Source organism: Zalophus californianus, chromosome 4 (genome assembly GCF_009762305.2).
Source record: "Zalophus californianus isolate mZalCal1 chromosome 4, mZalCal1.pri.v2, whole genome shotgun sequence".
NCBI classification, from domain to species: Eukaryota; Metazoa; Chordata; class Mammalia; order Carnivora; family Otariidae; genus Zalophus; species Zalophus californianus.
This window is the reverse complement of record NC_045598.1, coordinates 79,098,788-79,119,369: the sequence shown is the minus strand read 5'-3', so window position 1 is coordinate 79,119,369 and position 20,582 is coordinate 79,098,788. Positions and strand designations below refer to the sequence as shown.

At 50.0% G+C, this 20,582-nt stretch overlaps 1 protein-coding gene across 6 annotated transcripts in view; it reads left to right on the top strand.

Moving 5' to 3' along the window:
* The window catches only part of ABCA4 (ATP binding cassette subfamily A member 4), a 131,638-nt gene that overhangs the window by 3,702 nt on the left and 107,354 nt on the right, over positions 1–20,582 (top strand). Inside the window, exons 2-6 of one of the 6 annotated variants that reach the window (XM_027603436.2) lie at positions 4,307–4,400; positions 5,408–5,549; positions 7,447–7,586; positions 12,958–13,085; positions 17,277–17,474. In XM_027603436.2, coding sequence (XP_027459237.1) covers positions 4,307–4,400; positions 5,408–5,549; positions 7,447–7,586; positions 12,958–13,085; positions 17,277–17,474 — 702 coding nt within the window. Of the gene's footprint in view, positions 1–4,306; positions 4,401–5,407; positions 5,550–7,074; positions 7,160–7,446; positions 7,587–10,770; positions 10,854–10,875; positions 11,417–12,957; positions 13,086–14,475; positions 14,522–17,276; positions 17,475–20,582 lie in introns of those variants that run through there. The other 5 variants (XM_027603442.2, XM_027603457.2, XM_027603448.2 and 2 more) reach the window with 5 other exon arrangements.

Sequence of the window (20,582 nt, the reverse complement as noted above, 5' to 3'; positions counted from 1 at the left end):
GGGGGGGGGCAGTTTATAAAGATCACTGGGTGTGCCTCCTTTCCCTGAGAGCTCACAGTGTCGGGCCTCCCTGGTGTCATCCCCTTGTCCCAGCTTCCATGTCAGACCATGATATTTGGGGAGGCCTGAGGACTCACGAGAGGAGGGGCGTCCTGGACACCTGGTGCGGCAGCAGGCTCTGGTCCGGGGCCCAGCATTAAGCAAGAAGTTGGGAGGGTGCAGGGAGGGTGGGCAGCCTGCCGCAAGCATACCCAGGTCCTGGGTCTGTATTCATCCAGGCAAGAATCCTGGCTGGGCTGTGGGTGCCAGAGGGAGACTCAGACAGCCCCGTTTCAAGCCTCGGCTACCCACCTTTAAATTGGAAACAGACTAGGAGGGAAGGAAATCTAGCTGGCTGAGATTTAAAACAACAAGCACAACTCTGCCCTTCCCTGCAACCCCTCCACCCCCGTGTAGATTGAATGGTAAAGAGAGGGGGAGGGGAAGCAAAAAAAAAAAAAAAAAGAGAGAGAGAAAGAGAGAGAGAGAACAAGGAAATACCAGTTTGGGGGAAAAAATTTTTTTTTCCATCGGCCCCTTCTGAGCCTTGGCTGGGCTTAATTAAAGTTACAGACATGTTTAAAGGGAAAGGGTGGGGGGAGTCAGAGCTGCCCTGAAAACATGTTTTTAATTACGCTGTGGAATTTCTCCCTGGGGTATGCCTGTGCACAGTTTAGCATCAAGGACAAGGATGCCGCTTCGGGGTGGGGATGCAGAGCACGACTGGGGCGGGGGCCACAGGGAGAGGTTGTTGTGAGGACCTGCCTGGCTGGATAGGAACGGCCGGTGGTCTTTGTGCAGGAGGGAGTGCGAAATGCAGCCCCTCCAAAACAAACCCTTGCAGAGTTAGAACAATAACACGGACCTCTCAACAAACGTTTGTCCAAGATTACCAAGCACTACCTATTCCAGTGGGTCTCAGCCCAGCTGTACATTGGAATTACCTGGGAAGTGTTAGAAACAAACAAACAAAAAGCAACCTGAGGTCCGACGCCCAGAGAAACCTGGGTAATTGATGTGGGGCATGGCCTGCGTTCCCCCCACCTGATTCCTGCCAGGAGCCACCTGGGAGCTGCCTTCAAAGAAGGTGGTCAAGTGAGGGGCAGGGACCTGGGGTGGAACCAGCAGCCCGAACTCAGAGATGCGGGGAAGGCGGACACCTGCAAGGCCACACTCGTCCTAGGACCCGCCAAAGAATGAAGGAAGGAATGAGAATTCTGATCTGGTTCCCCCCCCCACCCCCACTGAGGGGTGGCTTCAAATCACAATGCCTTACAAAGACCAGATACTTCAAAAATACAGGAAAAAATGAGTGAGTAGAGGAGAAAGTGTATGAGGAACACAGCAAAGAGGGTGGGGTGCACCAGCTTGGGTTTGGGTGTTTTATCCATGGGACAGGGAGGCCAGGCTGGCTGATCCCTCCCCTGGTCCAAGCCCCGAGAACAGGTGGAGCAGGGATCGGTGAGTGGTCAGTGTCTCAGGAAGCCCCATGTTTCCAACCTGGCAAATGAGCAGTTCTGAATCCAGAAAGAGAGAAGGGGAGAAAACATGAATGTGAGGGGGTGGGGGGCAGGCCTAAGAGCTTGCAGGTCATTTTAATGGTAACCCCCTTGCTCTTCAGCCGGTACTGTGTGTTGTGATCTACAGCGTCCCTGTGGTCTTTGTGGGAAGTGAGGGTCAGGAATAAAGGGCCTGTGTTTATTGAATGTTACCTTGTGCCAGATTCTGCTCTGGAGGCAGGTTCTGGTACCAGCCCCCATGTTACAGATGAGGTCCCGAGGCATGGAGCGACTGGACGGGCTACCCAAAGTCATACAGCTAATAGGGAACAGAGCCAGATAAAACCCACAGGACTGACACATTCAACCCTTAGGGGATACTGAAGGACAAAATAGTCTCATTTCACAGATAGGAAAACTGAGCCTTGGTGATGAAACAAGCCCGAAAGTGATTCTTAACCCAGATCTTCCCAATCCCAAACGTCTGACATACCAGACTACTCCCAGACAGACATTGCTACATGGAAGGAAGCGGACTGACTTGGGAGAAAGCCAAGGTTGCACACAATTGTCTTAAGGGGAAGAATCAGATGTGTGGAATCTGGACTGGTTGCCTCACTTCCTCGGTGAAGACAGCACCAACGACTTCCGGTTTCATTGCTTGCTCCTATCCCTCACCCTGTGATCTTGCCAGACTTGCTCCCTGATCTTACTCATGGACAGAAGGACCTGGGATGGAAGGCATGAAGCCAGTGTACAGAACATGCCTCTGGGGGTGTGGTTTGTTAAATCTGCAAAGTGTCGCTGACCTCCAGCTTCCCAAGGAGTCTCCTAGACTGGTCCTTGACAAAGGCTCACTCATTCCATATTTATGGGGCACCTATTATGAAGCTGGCCCTGTGTCGGGTGCTAGAATCACAGTAGTGACCAAGATAGACAGGGTCCCTGCCCTCAGGCAGCTCACAACCAGTGAGGGTTCCATTTCCATGAAGGAGTAATGACCCTGATTTACGATGAATGATAAGACAAGGGACGGGCAGAGTGCTGTGGGAACAGCTGTGCAGGTCTAGTAAGGGCGAGAGTGTTAACAGTGAGATAGGGTCCCTGGGGAAGAGGCTCAGCCCTCTCCTCCTCCTCGGTTTACTGGCCCTGGGGGGAACTGCCAACATTCCAACGGCTATCAAGTGTGCCGGGGGTCAGTCTCTGTAACACTGGTTGGGATTGTCCAATGTTGATGTTTTGCCATCTTGTAGGAGCATGTGTCATCTTTGCCATCTTTGTAGGGCAACCTACAGTAGGGCAACCCTGCAAAGTGAGTGCCTTAAGGAAAATCTACATCATGTATAATATATAATAATATTTTGATGTGTTTCCTCTAACATATCTTCCCTTGACATATTTTGAATAAAACACTGAGTAAAAAGTTACAACTGCATAAGCACCACCTGCCCTAAACATTTTTTGTTTTTTCTTCAGTGCATTTTCTTTGCCCCCCACCCCAACCACTTTATGTTACAATTTGCAGTAATTCTGTAGCCAGCAGACCCTACTAGCAGGAAAGGAATAAACCTTTACAGAGTCCCTGTTATGGTGTCTACCACTTTACTGAGCATTTATGTACATTTCTTTGAAAGGAATGACAAAGGGTTAAAGACCATGCAAATGGCCCCTAGCTGGTCTATGTATTAAGTCTCTATTCTTAGCCAGTGGGACAAGTCCTCCTTCAGATCTTAGGAGTTTCCTTCCTAAGGTTTCTGGAGTGGGGGTTGGGTAGAAGAGCTATTCCATTCCCCAAATCACATCCCCCTCCTCCCTTTCCTCCCCGGCTACCATGCCACACCTGCAACCCACGCCCTCATGTGCAATGCCACGGAATGCGGCTCCAACAACCAACTGCTCCTTCCTTTGGAGTCAAGAGTCCTTAAACTCTTAAGTCGAACCTAAATTTCAGTTCTGGCGTTCAACCATAGGTTGTTATCAGCAGCCTCTGCCAGTATTGTAAAAACTGACAGCAGTATGCCCTTCTTTCTTCCTTTAAGCAATGAGAAACTTGTGGCTGGAAAGACGTTGGTAAACCCAGATTTTTGTTGACCTTGCTATGGATCACAGTGTTTCAGAGTCCTTTGCTCATTCATTCAGTGACCACGTATACAAGATCTAGTGCGCCCTAGAAGAAAGCAGGGCAATGGGGAGGGGCGGAAAGAGCTCATGAGACATGTGAGAGCTGGTGGGACCCTACAGAGCAGAATCTGCATTCATGTGCACAGCGACATGGGAGAAGTACTGAAGCACACATCTCGGTCCTTGATGAAAGTCCTGTGTTAATGCAGTTTCCTGAAATAGAGGCAGAGTAGAACCCGGATGGACACAAAGTCTTGTGAGTCTAATATATCAGGTTAGAGGTAGTGAGGGAAAGGGAATAAGAGAAGGAAGTCTGGGGCGCCTGGGTGGCTCAGTCGGTTAAGTATCTGACTCTTGATTTTGGCTCAGGTCATGAGCTCAGGGTCATGAGATCGAGCCCTGCGTCAGGGCATGGAGCCTGCTTAAGATTCTCTTAGATTCTCTCTGTCCCCTCCACCCCACCCCCGGCTCTCTCTCTCCGAGAGAGAGAGAGAGAGAGAGAGAGAGGGAGAGAGAAAAGGAAGTCCTTTAGGAAATATACCACAACGAAACCCTATTGCACAGACACGTGCTGAGTTGTGCGTCCACTGTGGGTGTGTCTCCTGTAATCTCTTAGCATCACTGGTCTTTTTGTCTTGTTTTTCCAGATTCGCTTTGTGGTGGAACTTGTATGGCCTTTATCTTTATTTCTGATCTTGATCTGGTTAAGGAATATCAACCCACTCTACAGCCAGCATGAATGTAAGCATGAAGCGGGGGAGCCGTGGCAAGCCTGGAGGTCCAAACCTTTCAGTTGGAAAGATCTTGGGGGTTTGGGGTGCCAGGATTGGCTCTACTCATCATCATGTCCTGCCTCCAGTGCAAAAAACAGAGATTCATCAGCATGATACAAATGAACTTTTTAGTCCTACATCTTTGCAAATACTTGTATGTGGTTACCGAAGCATTATGAAATTAGTTTTTGTTTTTGTTGGTCCTTTTGTTTTGTTTTGTTTTGTTTTCTATACCTAAACTCTTACTAGTTTTAAAGGGAGCAGATTATAAATGGGTTCCCTAAAATATTCTGGAAACCAATTTAGGGAAATGAAATATACGGTGCTAGACGAGAATGAGAAGGGGTAGTATATAGCCATGTGTAGTAACATATTATTTCTTGGATCACAGAGGTATCCTGGGACCTGGGATGAGCCTGTGAATGCCTGTTTTATACTCTGCTCCTGCGGTCTTGTCTGCTCCTCAGTCTCCTATCCATAGAACTCTTGCTTCTTTACCTTGTTCTCTCTGCCCCCCACACCCCAATCCCATCAATGCCCCCCCCACCCCGCCACTGCCAAAGGAGCCCATAACTTGCAACCTTCTTGCATGCTTGGGGTAGGTGCTCATAAGAACAGTTGTGGAAGGAGTAGATGAACCTCCTCTCCTAAAGCATGAGCAACACTGTGGAGCCATCTTGAGCTAACATCCCTCCATCGTCCCCCCTTCTGTGCCCACTCCACACTGCCCTCCATGCCTCTAGGAGAACATTTGTCCATCACCCCACTGCACTGGGAGCTTGAGAGGAGAGACCCTGTCTCTAGTACTCAGCACAGGGCCTGGTATATATTAGATGCTCCTGTTTCTTAAATGTTGATGAATGAAGGAAAAACACCAGAGGGCTGGTCTCCTTCCTGCAGAGGACCCAGCAACTAGAAGCGGCATCCCGCATGGTTTCCATAAGTAACTCCTTGTCTTCATTTCCTGTCTTCAAGGCCATTTTCCCAACAAGGCGATGCCCTCAGCAGGAATGTTGCCGTGGCTCCAGGGGATGTTCTGCAATGTGAACAATCCTTGTTTTCGAAGTCCCACCCCGGGAGAATCTCCTGGAATTGTGTCAAACTATAACAACTCCATGTAAGTGTTGAGACTCCCCAAAATCTTAGGATATGGCTTGAGGGCATTAGTTCTTAACCTGGGAGGCTAAAGAGCATTCCGAGAAGCTGATGAAAACTGATGGCCCCTCTTCCCCCCAAAATAGACTCACACATAAAACATTACATTGTGCATAAGATTTCAGGGGACTTGTGGACTCCAGGTTAATGACCTCTCATCTGGGGTCTAATTTTAAGTCAAATCCCATAGGAAGAGAGTCTACCTTTGGAATCCCCTTTCTGAGCAGGAGGTGAAAGAACATGATGTGAGCATGTCCTATAGACAGAGGCTCAGGGATGTGCACAGGGTCATCCTTCACCCACCGGGCTGATCTTGAGTTTACCTGAGGGACACCAATAAGGGCTTATTGGGGAGTGGGCTTCACTATCCTTATATAAACACTAGGTCAGATGGAAACAGATATTTGGTTACTCCAGTTTTTTTCCTTAAAGTAGCTCTGGATATAATTCCTCTGGGACAAACCTGCATTTTGACTCAAGAAAAGGGACACTTGGCAAATCAGCCTAATGCTCAGAGGTAGCCTTCCCCCCGGGAACAAACTATGGTTGCTTTTGCCCTGCCGTGGCAGAGTAGAGTAGTGGTGATAGAGACTTACGGCCTACAAGCCTGTAATATGTGTCTGTTTGCCAGTCCTTGGCATATAGAAAGATAGAAGAGGGAACATGGGTCTTCCTGAGAATGTCAGGGAGGTGACATTTTAGCTGAGCTCACAGGGTTGCAAACACTTGCTTGGAGACTCTAACTTGCAATCTATAACTTCAGCCTGAGTCCCCTTGAGGTGCCTGAGAAGGAACACCTCCCCATCCATAGAGATCGCATGGGGTCGCACAGTGGGATCAGGGAGCCTGGGGGACACCTGAGTGGGGGCTAGCTGGGGCTTTGTGGGACTGGCACTGGTAGTGTCTAGAACCTGAGGGAGTTGGGGAAGGGGGCTTCAGACTCCAGCTGTACTCAGCATTTGAACCAGGAAACCTGGGTTTCACATTTCACACTCTCATTATAGGTGAAATACGGGCTTATTCAAGGTTCTTTTGCTTTCAGGGCAAAGAAGCCCATTCCAAGCTGAAGCTCTAGAAGGAAATATATGATTTGGACACTAGACCTTCTTGCAAAGCCGGGGGAAGCCAGGCAGGCGTCAGGAGGCGCGGGACAGGAGCTGGATGGCTGGGCCGGCAGGGTTCAGCCTCTGTCCCTTGCTGGACATCTACTATATTTACCTCTCTCCACCGACCAATGTCCCTGCTTCTCAATGCCCACAATGGCTCTGGTTGCCCAATTCAGAGCACCTTGCCTCAGGCAACTGGAAGAGCATCGTTGAATAACATTCAAATTCCTGGGAACATAGCTGATTGATTCAACTTTGTTTTCCTCATCCAGTCAGCCACGGCAGAGGGTGTGTGTGTGTGTGTGCGCGCGCGCGTGCGCACGTGTGTGTGTGTGTGTGTGTATGTGTGTGCGTGTGCACGTGTGCTCGCAGGGAGGAACTTGTGGATTAAGCATGGCTATCCATGCCTATGATGGCTGGAAGGGCAGGTCTCAAGAGAAGTGGCAACAGTTGGGAAAAACCTCTGGTACCATCTTCTAATGTCATCCTGCTTAAGGCTTCTCTGGGCAGGAGACACAGAGCATGGGGTTAGGAGGTGACTTGGCCCCGCCGAAGCTGGAAAACTGAACAAATTGCTCACCAGCTCTATTAGCCTATAAGTACAATGAAGCCTTTTCTCCTTTCTCCTTGGCCCTCTTCTTTGGTAATGTCATACCTAGGTCAAGCATGTGGTATCTTAAAAACTAGCAGTGTTATTATTATTATGAAAATGACAACGATATCTTTACTGATGAAGCTTTGTCTTTCTTACAGCTTGGCAAGGGTGTTTCGAGATTTTCAAGAACTGCTCATGAAGGCACCAGAGAGGCAGCACCTTGGCCATGTTTGGGAGGAACTTCAAACCTTGTCTCAACTCATGGACACCCTCCGGACTCACCCTGAGAGAGTTGCAGGTATGCTGGGCTTGCATGTTCTCAACCATCACTTGCCTCTCCCTTGCCTCACCCGTCAGAGAGACCAAAGGCATGGGAAAGAGCAGGAGATTTGGTGGGAAAAGATATTAGAGGAGGCAGGAAGGAATGGCTCTAGAGGTGGCATGAGGCTCACCTTGGTAAGGACTCCTCTTTCTATCAGCTTATAAGTTAGGAAGTCGAGGAGGGCGGGAAAGTTCTCATTCCAGGCAAGTCCAGAGACAGAAAGGGGAATGCCTAGAGAGGTTGCACTCTGGTAAGGGTGAGGCTAAATTAAGTCTGGAAGCAGGAGAAGGGAAAGGTGTGGGAGCATTTTCATAGAGCACTAGAGAGTGAGCTAACCAGGACCATGTGGAAGCAATGCCAAGTAACGGGCCAGGAAAGTCAGAGTGCATATGTTTATTATGGCATAAATATGAACGATCATTCCATTTCTTCCAGGGATATTCAGCGTCCCGGGTCCTGAGGCATAGCAGGTGTGGAGGGAGCGGTTGCAGGGCTGGGGGTTTTAGGGAGGTACTGCAGAAGGTCCAGGAGGCAAGGGGTTGAGGGTGGTGACTGGAAAACAGGCAGCATTGGGTCCAGGCTGCATAAGGATAGATGGGAACCCGGAAGTACTGAAATGGCCTGGGGGAGATGGGGGGACAAGGGAACAGAGGTCTCTGGGAGTTCCATGATCCTGCTTGAGGACTGGGGTACTGAGCGGGATGGAGGGCTTGATGACTGCGGTCAAAGACTGAACTCTGAGGATTCAGGATTTCGAAGGCAAGCAGGAGCGGTGAGAAGGAGCCCCCCTGGGTGTGGCCACGGTGGCTGAAGCGGGGTGGAGCTGAAGGTTGAGCTGATGAGGAGCCCAAAGGAATGAGAGGCCAGGCTGTTGGGTCACTGTTCGTGCGGGCAGGGAGAGGAGCTGGGCACCAGGGTAGGAGAGCCACTTGGGCTCAGGAACAGTGAGGGCTGGATGTGGCAGAGGCCTGGGCACCAGCTGGAAACCTCCCCCGCACCCCCTACCCCTCCACCCCCCGCCATCCCCAGGAGGGCAGATGAGCGAGCAGCTGGGAGGGAGAAAGCCCTGCCAGAAATCTCAGGCTCTCTGCTGTCCCGCAGTGGGAGAAAAGACTGCCAGCGCAGGGAAGATTGTGAAGCCTTGCGGCTCAGAGGCTATGAAGGAAGAGGTCTGGAGATGCTGCATGCATCCTACGTTCCTAGGGTAGGGATGGGCGGCAGTTATTCTCGGGACAGCCTCGGAGGATGACAGGGATGAGCAAAGGGTCTACCAAGGGGATGGGAGAGGCTGGATAGGACGGCTCCTGTTCAGGGTTCCGAACAAGAGAAGTGGGAGAATGGCACGAATCAGCCCTCCGGGGGTCCTCACCCATGCAGCTGGAGACATGGGTCAGAGTGGGTGCCCACGCTGAGGGCTCCCAGAGCAGAAGTGGAAGGACCAAAAGAAGAGTGACCAGACCTTGGGGAGGGTGGTAGAGGGAAGCGGGGGGCTTTAAGAGTGCAGAACCGGCTGGAGGGGAAACCATCCTTAGGAGAATATTACCCTCTTCCCTCCCGGCCACCTTCCCCCTTCTCTCCGTCTGGGAGCAGTGAAGGACAGGAGTATGTTCAGATGGCACGCTCAGGTGACTGCACTACATTTTAATTCTCTCAAAAATAGTAGCACATGTACTTTATGGAGTAAGTTTCTGCAGACCAGATTACAAACATGACCTTCTTTGCTGCCCTGGATAGAAGAGTTACTTAGCTCAAGCTTGAAGGACTTTCTAAGGTGTGGGCACAAAGAGCATTTTCGTAGTAAGAAAATTGGGGGAGAGGCAGCAACCAGAAAGCACTGCTTTCCAGGATTAAAGAAGCAGATGAGATGGGCTGTCTGACCCCGGGAGTGATTGCCTACCCCATTCATCCAGTGGGATCTGGAATGAGGCAGACATTTCATTTGGTTGTCTCATTGTCAGATGGAGTCCAGCTGGGAGGAAATGTAAAGGAAGTCATTTCAAACCACAATTTCTCTGTGGTCTCTACCGTGTGTATGTGAGAACCGAAGTCACTGCTTCCCAGCCCCAACACAGAACTAGTTTTGAACTGGCATACAGGTGGTGCCTTCTGCTGGCCTTCGGGCTGTGGGGGAAGTTCTCCAAATGAGACCAGCTTCAGAGGTCTGGGGAGACGGGGGGCAGTGGGGGGGAATGGTCAACCAAGGCTCCCCAAAGGAATTTGGAGGCTGGGAACAAAGGGTGCTGCAGCACCCTTGACCTTGGTGGCCATAAGTGGGGACAGGGGACCATCCCCAAAGTCTCTGAAGGAATTCCAGGCCAGCAACCGAGGCCCACCATCAACATGGCAGACTCTATCAGGGTCCATCCCAGGGTCACTTGGGGACCTTGCTCACTGTGAACATTGAATCCTTGGCCCAAAGCCCCAGTGGAGGGTAAAGGCTTCGAGAACGAGGTGGGCGGCTGTCATTTGGTATGTGCTTTTGCCTCTCAGTCCCCAGTCACCTGGGAAAGTATGCCGACGGTTGACCCAGGCGGCCTTCTCTTTTCCTAGCAAACCTGTCCTACAGCATTCTCAGCAGGGGAGGATTAATGGTAAAACACCAGACGTGAAGCCCCCTCCCCTCTCACGCCCAAGCAAGCACTGTGGTCTCTCACTCAACTTCAAACCCCTTCTTCCCATGAGCCCCACACATTCTCCTGGCTTCTCTCCCACCCCAACCCTCAGCTCCGTGGGCCTCAGCAGCCCCCTCCCCCAGCCTCTTCCCAGGGAAGCGAACAAGAAGAACCACATTTTAAACAAAATTTATTTTTCTTTCCTCAGGCCCCCAGTTCACATTTCTCCCTCGGGAGTCTAGTGGAGCTTCTGTCTGGTATCAGCCACCTCTTACTCTCCCTACAGGGTGGCCCCCACCCCTCTGCAGGTGTGTGGAACCAGCACGCTCCTGCTGCTTCCCCCTAGGGCCATGGCAGCCCAGTCACCTGGGTGAGTGGGGGGGGGGGGGAATGGCTACCCTCCCCAGCAAGATATCCGTACGGAAGGTCAGGTGACTGAGTTAAAGAATAACGAATTGATAAACAGTCAAATGGGGTCCCGACTCTCAGGTCACGACAACAGGTATTTATTGGGTGCCTCCTGTCATTCCACAGTCATTTATCGAGGCCCTGATTCCATGTCACGCTCTCATGCTGGGTGTCAGAGAGAGGTGACCTCAAGGGCTTACATCTGTGCGCCCAGCATTGCTAGGTATGATGAGGGAGGGGTATAATGAAAGCAGGGTCCATAGCCCCCTACTCTCCAGAGACTGTGTGTGTGTGTGTATGTGTGTGTGTCTATCCCGGGTGTCAGTGAGGCCGGTATATAACATAATGCTGACTATGGAGAAATGATTGGGGAAAGAAGAACAACTGAGCTGGCATCCAGGGGAAGGAAGAAAGGAAGCTGGGTTTGGAAGATGACATGACTTATGTTATCAGGAAAAGGGGAAGGCAAGAATAAAATAGAGCAGCCCCTTTCAGACCCCCTCCTGCTACAGGGCTCCCTCCTGTATTCGGGTTCCCCTGAAGCCTTTCGGCTTTCCCTGTGGGAAAGGCGGTGAGCCTGGCTGGTGGCACGACTCCAGAGATGCTGCTGTGGAGCAGAGTCTCAGGACTGGTTGCCCCTGCCCTAGCTGCGTGGGCAGGCCCGTGGGCTTGACCCACCCCCTTGGAAGAAGAAATTGGCCGCAACCTCCATCTGGACCAGGCTCTTCAGGGAAAGGCACAACCCAAAAACAGAAGGGAAGGTTGTCAAGCACTCAGAGGGGTAAGGTAGGTCTCTTGGTCGCCTGGTGAAGGGAGAATTTGGGGGAGAGAAGATGGGGTGCTGGGGTGTTAGGACCAGGGAGGAGCAGGGACATTTGATAATTAGAGTTAATTAAAGAAGAGCTAAGAGATAAGTAGTCAACCAGGCTCCTGGGCGGAGTTGGGATGTAGACATGGGCACTTTCATGTAACCCAGACGCTTTCCCTTAATGTTGAAATGATTTCCTAAGAGTCTGGGCCTGTAACCTTCTTTGCTGGCCAGCGCCCCGTGAACTGTGGCAGTGGCCCACTTGAGGCTGAGTGTTGGCCCTGGAAGCAGGCAACGGAGGTGGGTACCCTGGCGGTGAAGCGCCTGGGAGGCGTCAAAATATTAATGCAATGAGAACAAGCATCTATGGAGGGGGCTCGCTGTTTTCAGGCCTGGGAGTTAGCCATTTCACAGTCCTTACTCCGAGTCACCCTCACAATATCCCTGTGAGGTGTGCAAAGTACAGACACAAATCGTTCAATCACTTACCGCAGGGTTACCTTAACGGCTAGGAGTCCTTTATGCCTCCTTACAAAAAAATTTCTGCTTTTAGTATGTCCTGGGGGAAGCCAGAGAGAATGTGACTGGGGCTGATCAGGGCACGAAATTATAAGTCCAGGCAATAGACCACCCCCTCTTTCCCACTTGAAGCTTTTCTTGCCCCAAACAGGCCCATCTCTCCTAGTCCATGTCAGCACACCAAGCTTAGAATCTTAGCTGAGATGACAGAAATGCCAGGAAGAGCCCTCTACCCCATGACAACACAGTGTGGACACAGCATGTATGCCCTCTCATTCTAGACTAGGCTTTTTCAACCTTAACATTAATGACATTTTGGACCAGACAGTTCTTTGTTTTGTAGTGGGGAGGGAGGTTAAACTGTCCATTGTGGATGTGTTACCAGCATCTCTGGCCTCTACCCAGTAGCACCTCCCCAGTTGCAGCATTCAAAAATGTCTCCAGGGTGCCTGGGTGGCTCAGTTGGTCGGGCGACTGCCTTCGGCTCAGGTCATGATCCTGGAGTCCCGGGATCGAGTCCCGCATCGGGCTCCGTGCTCGGCAGCGAGTCTGCTTCTCCCTCTGACCCTCCCCCCTCTCATGTGCTCTCTCTCTTTCATAGATAAATGAAATCTTTAAAAAAAAAAGTGTCTCCAGACATTGCCAAATATTCCCAGGGGAGACAAAATTGCCCCATTCTAGTTCCTCACCCCCATCTGGTTGAGAGTCACTGTTCTGGACCAACTCCACAATGCATCTGATGACCCCTCTCCTGCCCTGAGCTAACTTTTTCCACCTTCTGTGCCTTCTCACTAAGTTTTGCCTGGCTGCGTCAGCAGTAAATGCCGTGACTATGTTGGTGACAGCCTACTGGCAGGTCCCTGACCTCTAAGCTCCCAGGGAACCCAAGAACAGAGCCTTCTGCTGAGAGCCAATTAGAAATGTTTCCTATCGATTCTACATGTTCTCCCTTTTTTGACTTATTCCCCATTCAACACCCTGTTCTTTCATTCATATACAGGAAGAGGGATACGAATTCGGGATATCCTAAAAGATGAAGAAACACTGACACTATTTCTCATGAAAAACATTGGCCTGTCTGACTCAGTTGTCTACCTTCTGGTCAACTCCCAAGTTCGTCCAGAACAGGTAGGTGGATATCACTGGTCCCTGGAGAGGAGGGGTGAGCCCTGAGCCTGAGAAAAACAGGGAAGAACTTGCATTATTTTTCCTTCTCACTTTTACGTTCAGAACCCATGATTTGTTCCAAATATTCAGGAAAAATACCTGGGGGGGGGGGCGTCACTTGAAATAATGAGCCTTCCTGGCATAGGATTCCCAAACAGCCCAAAACCTGGCAGCACTTCAAACAGCTCATTTGTATAACTGGAAAGAACCTTGGAGAACACGTGGCTCAGAATCCTCTTAGAGTTGAGGAAACTGAGGTTTACTCATGTATTCATCAAATATTTAGGGACATTTTAGGTACCAGAATACAGTAGTGAACAATATAGGCAAACCCCTGACTCTGGGAGCTTACATTCCAGCCGGGACCACAGGCAATCATCAAATAAGCAAAGATACGGAGCGTCTCCAGGTCAAGATAGGTACTGAAGGAAAATCTGGCAGAGCTGGGAGTTAGGGAGGGGCTAGGAGGCATGGGATGGGGGCAGACTGAAATGAGATGGTCAGGGAAGGCCTTCCTGCCAAGGTGGTATCTGAGCCCAGCTGCCTGAACAGAAGGCAGCCGTGGGAAGAGCTGGGAGAGGAGAATTCCGGTGTGAGAAACGGGCCATGCATGCACAGTGTCTGGGTGCACAGAGCTAACCTACCCCGGTTACAGACCTCTGATTTCCTGCACGCTTTCTTCTCAGTGCCAGGCAAGCTCCTTCTTCTATGGAGCCATGACCCCCAAAATCTATCTCATGCATTTCATAATCTCCTATATGTGTTCAGAGCATTTTTACCACTAACACATGACTTTCCCGTCTGTGGAAGTTCTGGGCCTCACAGCTCCTGCCCAGCATCCTGGGCGTGCGGGTTCCTGGCATGAGGAACACAGTGAGAATGCAAGATAAGCGGCGGCCCGATAGTGCAGACACCCCTCCCGCCTCTCCTGGCCAGGTCTGCACCTCCTCCAGACTTCAGGGGAGACTGAGACATAAACAGAGAATTTCAGGGCCTGTGTCAGTACGGAGATAAAGGTCTGAGCCCAGAGGAGGGAGGGGGACCCCACACGCCCGGGCAGGGCCAGCTCTGTTGAAAGGGGTTTTGGGGCTGGTTCCCTGCGCAGCAGTGAAGAAGCCCATACCTGCTTTTCTGGCTTCTCAGTCTCTGAGGTTTTCTCTGAAACTACACGAGGGGACTGAGGGTCGGCCCTGAGATGGTGTGTCAGGGCCCTTGGAGGGCAGTGCCTGCAGTGCCCAGGCCCTTGAACTCAGGCCTGGCTGCCCTGCTCCACTCCCCCTCCCACCCCCACCTGGGGGAGGGGTGGCGGAGGCGGCATCCATGGCTCATTCTCCCCTTTGCTTTCTCTTAGCTCATAAAACTGAAGTCCTGGAAATGCCTGTGATGACTTCCAGTTGGTAATAAAAGGGAGATGGAGATAAGGGCAGGAATTTAGGGGAAATTTCTTTCCAGTTCCCCACTGACGTGACATTTGGAGCTTTAGTTGCTGTGCTGTTGGCATCAGAGCTGAGCCTTTCATGTGGGAAGAAGGGGCCAGTGTCACTGGGCTGTGCTATTATGTGGTGTTGCTTGCTCTGATTAGCTGGTGCTTTCCTGATTAGCAAACGTCAGAGCTTAAGAGGAAGCCCAGAGCTCCTGCTGCTGGAAGAGGCTGGTCGTGTTGTCCCAGCTCCCTCTGGGCCCTGTGCCCTCCCTGCTTCTCAGCATGGTCGCCAGCTGCACCTGCCTCCCCATCACCCCTTCGGGTCTCCATCCAACTGCGCCACTCCTTACCAGCACCGTCCACCACAACTTTCCTCCACGATGGCAGTGTTCTCTCTCTGTGCCGTCCAAGAGGATAGCCACCAGCCACATATGGCTGGTAGGCACTTGAGATGGGGCTAGTGCAGCTGAGGAACTGAATTTTAAGTATTATTTAATGTTGATTAGTTTAAATTTAAACAGCCACATGGGGCTTACAGGTCTCTGATAGGTCAGTCTCAGCAAACATGGGACTTTGTTCTTCATCAGGACTGCATGCCCTTCCTGGGTCCTCTCTGCCTGGCATCCGAGTACCTCTCTCCCCATCTAGGAAATTGTTAGACGATGAGAGGGAAATAGTTGTTTGGCTCATCACTCACCCCACCCCCAACCCCAGCCTTGTAAACTCCTGGACTTACTTCAAGGCCCAGCTTAAGTGTTGCCTCCCCAGTGAAATCATTCATAAACCCTCCCTTCTTTGTTCTGCCCCCTCCTACTTCCCTACTCAGCGAAGAGCTAATGGGTAGTGATGAAGCACAAGCTCTGGGTTCAAATCTCAACAAGGCCACACAGTTAACTGTGTGACCTCAGGCAAGTTAAATAACCACTCTGTGCCTCTGTGTCCTCATTTGTAAAATGGAGACAGTAAAAGTGCCTATGACTGTTATGGGGGTCAAATAAATTAACGTATGTAAAGCACTAAGAACAGTGCCTGACACACAGGGAACGCTCAAAACACACTGGCTATTCTTAACACTCCTTCTTCTGTGCTCTGGTTTCACTACGTTCAATTTAGCACTTAACCGCTTTGCCTGCATTTCCAGCCAGCCAGGAAGCTCCTTGGAGAGCAGAAAACTCATCTTATTGTCTGTATCCCCAGTAACTGTTCTAGTCCCTGCAGAATGGGACTCAGTGAATGGGCACTGAGTGCACGAGTCTCTGTGTGAAAGAAGGAGCCGGGACCTTTATAGTGTCCCAGCTTTCCCACTAGCCTGCTGTGTAATTTCTCCTCCATCACTTTTCTCCCCTAGAATATTAGAGGTTTGGACAAAGTGAGCTCATTGATTCCCTCTGCCTCAGAATGTTTTAGACGCTGGGATTAGGGTTGGGGATAAAAAGCGGTGTGTGGGCAAAACAGGAAGGCTCTGTTGGAACATGCACCCAGTTACAGTCCCCTGAGATTGAGGGAGTCCACACCAACCCAGTGTCAGCCGTGACCTCATGTAGTGGGAGGTGGGGGTGGGGTGATGTGTAAGTAGAGTCTGAGCCTGCTCTGCTCTCCTGCCCTGAGAACTGCGTAATTGGAGGTCCTGGGGAGACTCCAGAGGTCAGGGAAGCCCATAAACCTGTTCATGGTACTTGGGTGTTGTGAGTCCAAGACTCCAGGAGGCCAGTTACTGTACTAGGTGGCCAAGGGTCTCTGGCAAGGGCTGTGGCCTCCTTGGTCTCTGAGGCCATCATGCAGATTGTGATTCATTGTCCAAGAGTCATTGTCGATGAGCTCCACAGGAGCTATAGGATGTGGTTTATCCAGCAGTTGAGGTCACCAGATAAAATACAGAATATCCAGTTTAGTTTGCATTTCAGATAAATGAATGATTTTTTAGCATAAGTATGTCTAATTTGGACCCTATTGGGGACATACCTATACTAAAAACTGTTCATTGTTTATCTGAAATTTAAATTTAACAGGACATCCAGGATTTTTATTTGCTAAATCTGTTGAGAAACGAGAGAGGGGGCTGGTCACTTGCCATCGCTCCAGATGCATTCTAGCCACTCCCTTGTCCTCAGCTTCAGGGGAGTAGGTCCTGATGGTACCTTAGCATCATGCTAAGAATGGATTGCTCACATTTTAAGTGGCTCTCTGATAAAATGAGGCTTGGGAGTGTGTTAGGTTCCTGTGACTGCTGTAACAAACCACCACAAACTTAGTGACTTAAAACAACACAAATGTATTATCTTATGGTTCTAGAGGTTGGAAGTCTGAAAGTCAAGGTGTTGGCAGGGCTTTATTTCTTATGGGGGATCTAGAGGAAAATCCGTTTCCAGTTTCCAAAGACTGTCCACACTTTTTGGCTGGTGGCCTCCTTTCATCTTCGAAGCCCTCGGTGGCCAGTCAAGTCTTTCTCATGTCACATTACTTTGCCCTTGTTTCTTCTACCTCCCTCTTCTTGCCAGGCTTGTAAAAAACCCCTGTGATTACATTGGGTCCACCTAGATAATCCAAAATAATATCTTTTTCTTAAAGTCGTATGATTCGCACCCTTAATTTCATCTGCAATCCGAATTCCCCTTGTCCTCCAACATAACGTATTCGTGGGTTCTGTGGGTTAGGGCACGGACGCCTTTGGGGTGGCTGGTCTTCTCCTACCACAGGGAAGTTTCCAATGTTGCTTCTCCTCCCTGCAGTTTGCTCACGGAGTCCCAGACCTGATGCTGAAGGACATCGCCTGCAACGAGGCTCTCCTGAAGCGCTTCATAATCTTTAGCCAGCGCCACGGGGCACAGACAGTGCGTGACGCTATGTGCTCCCTCTCCCAGGGCACCCTACAGTGGGTGGAAGACACTCTGTATGCCAACGTGGACTTCTTCAAGCTCTTCCGTGTGGTAAGGGAGATATTTAGCTGCTGACCCCTTGGAAGGTAATTCCTGGGTGCAATGGGGCCCGGTGACAAGTCATCGGGGACTCATGAATGGATGGTCAGGAGGGCATGAGCCTGGTGTTCAAGACAGTCCTTGAGGAAGCTCCAGGCTCCAAAGACCCAAGGAATCTTGACCGATAATATTTTTAAAAGCAGTGTCCCAGGCACCCAGGAGTCACTGTTAGGTTCACCATTAGTTATGTGGTTGCGGCACGTGTGAGTCCACTCCCAATGTGGGATAAATCCTCTCCACCACCTCTAGCAGTGTGCAGAGGAGAAGGCCTGGTTTGACTCCCTGCCCTATTTACTATTTCCTAAGACAGTTGACCTTTGCTGGCCCCATCACTCATCTATATAACAAATATAATACTTTATAGAATGGCAGGAAAAAAATAGGTGCAAATCATTAAATAAATTTTAATAAATCAGAGCTTCACACTCTGGGTCTGTTCTTGACCACAAAGGTTACTGTTTCCGGGTAGAAAAGAATAACAGAAAATTTTGTAGTCTCAAAAATTTGGAAAGCCTTCATCTAGCACAACCCTGTGTTCTAGAACTGCATCTCAGACACACTTCTTGGGACCTGATAATACCTCCTCTCTTGCTAGAAGGATGAGAGGGAATTATAAAAAGGAGGTAAAGAACAGCAGTTCTTACACTTCAGAATGTATGAACATCATGAGGGAAGCTGACAAAAGATGCAAATTCCAAATTGCCATCTCCAGAGACTCATCTGCCCTGTTACCTTAGGTGATTCCAGTGGAAGTCATTGTAGGCCATGCTTTAAGAAACACTCAAAATTAGAATCCTTCAGAGAAGGTGATATGTATAAAAATACATATTGTTTCTATAATTATAAAATGTTTCTAGGATCCAATTTTGTTTTTTTCTTATACCTGCGTTTTAATTTCTGAAACTGTGTTGTAGGGTATGTCAGTCAGGAGAACTTGGCTCAGGAATTTGTGTTTACCTTTTTATGGTTGCTCTCTCAAGTCCCAGAAAACCCACTCTCAGCTTGTCTTACAAAGCAAGTTGAAGGCTTTTAAAAACAACACCAACAAAAATAAAACAAGACCCCTCAGTTTCTGGCAGAGTTCACACTTGATTCCTTTCAAAACGTGACTTTCCCTTGGAACGTTACTCAACAATGTTCCCAGCTCACCAGGGTGGGTCTTCAGAATGGTAAGAGGGCTTAGTACTTATGTAAGCCATCACCACTGAGAGCCCAGGAACCCAGAAAATCCCCCTCAGCTCCCCATGCTGTAGGGAGAATAAAAAGGCATGTGGTTCAAATTTCTCTGTCCAAAATTCCAAAAGGAAGTCAATTTTAGATGCACTCCTTGGTTTGTTTTCAGAATCATAAGAGTGAATAAGGCAATAAAGATCCCTTATGCTGGGCAGCTGAACACCAACAAAGCTGGGGACCAGTACCTGTGTTTGCAGGGAGGTGTTAATGTCCCTGGGCACCCAGGATAGTGCAATCCTCTGAGCAAAGGAAAAAGGCAGGGTCACGCATCTCTTTTTGAAGTACCTTGGCTGCTGGTATAGGTAAATGTACCCTTGGAGCATGACCAGCAATACTGCGAAGGCAGTTCTGGATGTAGCAGGATCAAGGGAGACCTGGGCAAAACTTTCCATTAGGGGCTGGAACCAAGCTCAGATCACTGGCTTCAAATGTTTATCAGAGAAGAAAGACCAGAAAGTCTTTCCTTCTACAAGTGCTAGAGTTCAGAAACCAGAGGAAAACTTTGGCTGGTCGCCCTTCCTGACCGGAGACATATCCTGTGTGCTTGCTCACCACCTCTGTTGGTGAGTTCATGCACTCAAACCTGACCCAGGTGCCTTCAAGGGGCCAGGCACTATGCTGAGGCTGAGGCTCCAACCATGACCCTACCACCCTCACTGAACTCTTAGCCTGAGAAAAGCAAAAAGGCCATGTCACAGCAGTTGGTGTTAGAAACACCCAACAACACCAACAACATTTGGGCGCTGGAGCAGTGGTTCCCAGCCTGGCTACACATTGAACCATTAGAGAGCTTTTAAAAACTACCAGTGCCTGGCCCCTACCCCCAGAGATTTTGATTCCGTGGGCCTTCAGTGTTTTTAAAAGCTTCCCAGATCATTCCAATGTCCAGCTGGGTTGGAAGCACTGACCTAGAACATAAGAGTTGGGTTCCCAGGTTGAGAATCACTGACCTAGAACACAGGAGTTTGATTTACAGCCTCAGTTTCTGTAGACCAAGCATAATAATAATACCCCAAATGCCACTAAGGCTTCAAAGTACTTTCATTCAATCACCCATAAGACAGGGGAGCTGTGGACTCATCCTCCCTGCCATTCTCTTAACAAAGACAGTGTAGCCCCAGAGAGGGCCTGGAGGAAAAAAACCAGCAGGAGGTGGGTCCCCAGGATTACCCCTACCTGCCCTTTCTTGCTCCTGTTCATCTTTGTGGGGAAAGACCAGCCCAAGACAGGACACATGGAGTGCAAGCAAAGAAGACGGACATCCTGTCTGGTGCTCTTGACATGAACTTCTTCATCTGACAAATGGACAGAGTGGCTGAACTTTAAAAAAAAAATTTTTTTTTTTTAATTACTAATAAGGAAACCCAAAAGAAACTACAGGCACGAAGACAGGATTTTTGCTTTCATTGCTCCTGTACCCATCTTATCCGTATTTTCAGAACGACAGCCCTGAAGCAGCACAGCAAGGCTCAGGGAAGACCCTCAGACCCTCTGAGGGGGGCATCGGGGAAGCAGCGGCTGCTCCAAGGCCAGGGGTGGGGGCCTCTCTGGAACTAGGCTGTTATTGCAGCTGGTTGGCAGGCAGCCACGCTTAGCCCCAGCACCGGGGAATGCTGTGCCTTCTCTTCTCCTGGGCTGTTTCTCATACGCATGTACACCAGTGTGCAAATAAGGTTTTATTAAATGCCAAGGCAGTGCTCATTAACAAAGAAGGAGGGGCAACGTCAGTAAGCTGGGGTGATGGCCCCGGCGCCTGCTGTGGAAGGAGGGGGGCGTGGGTGCGTGGGAGTAGACACGGCCCTCGGAGCTGAGGGGATCCGAGAGGAG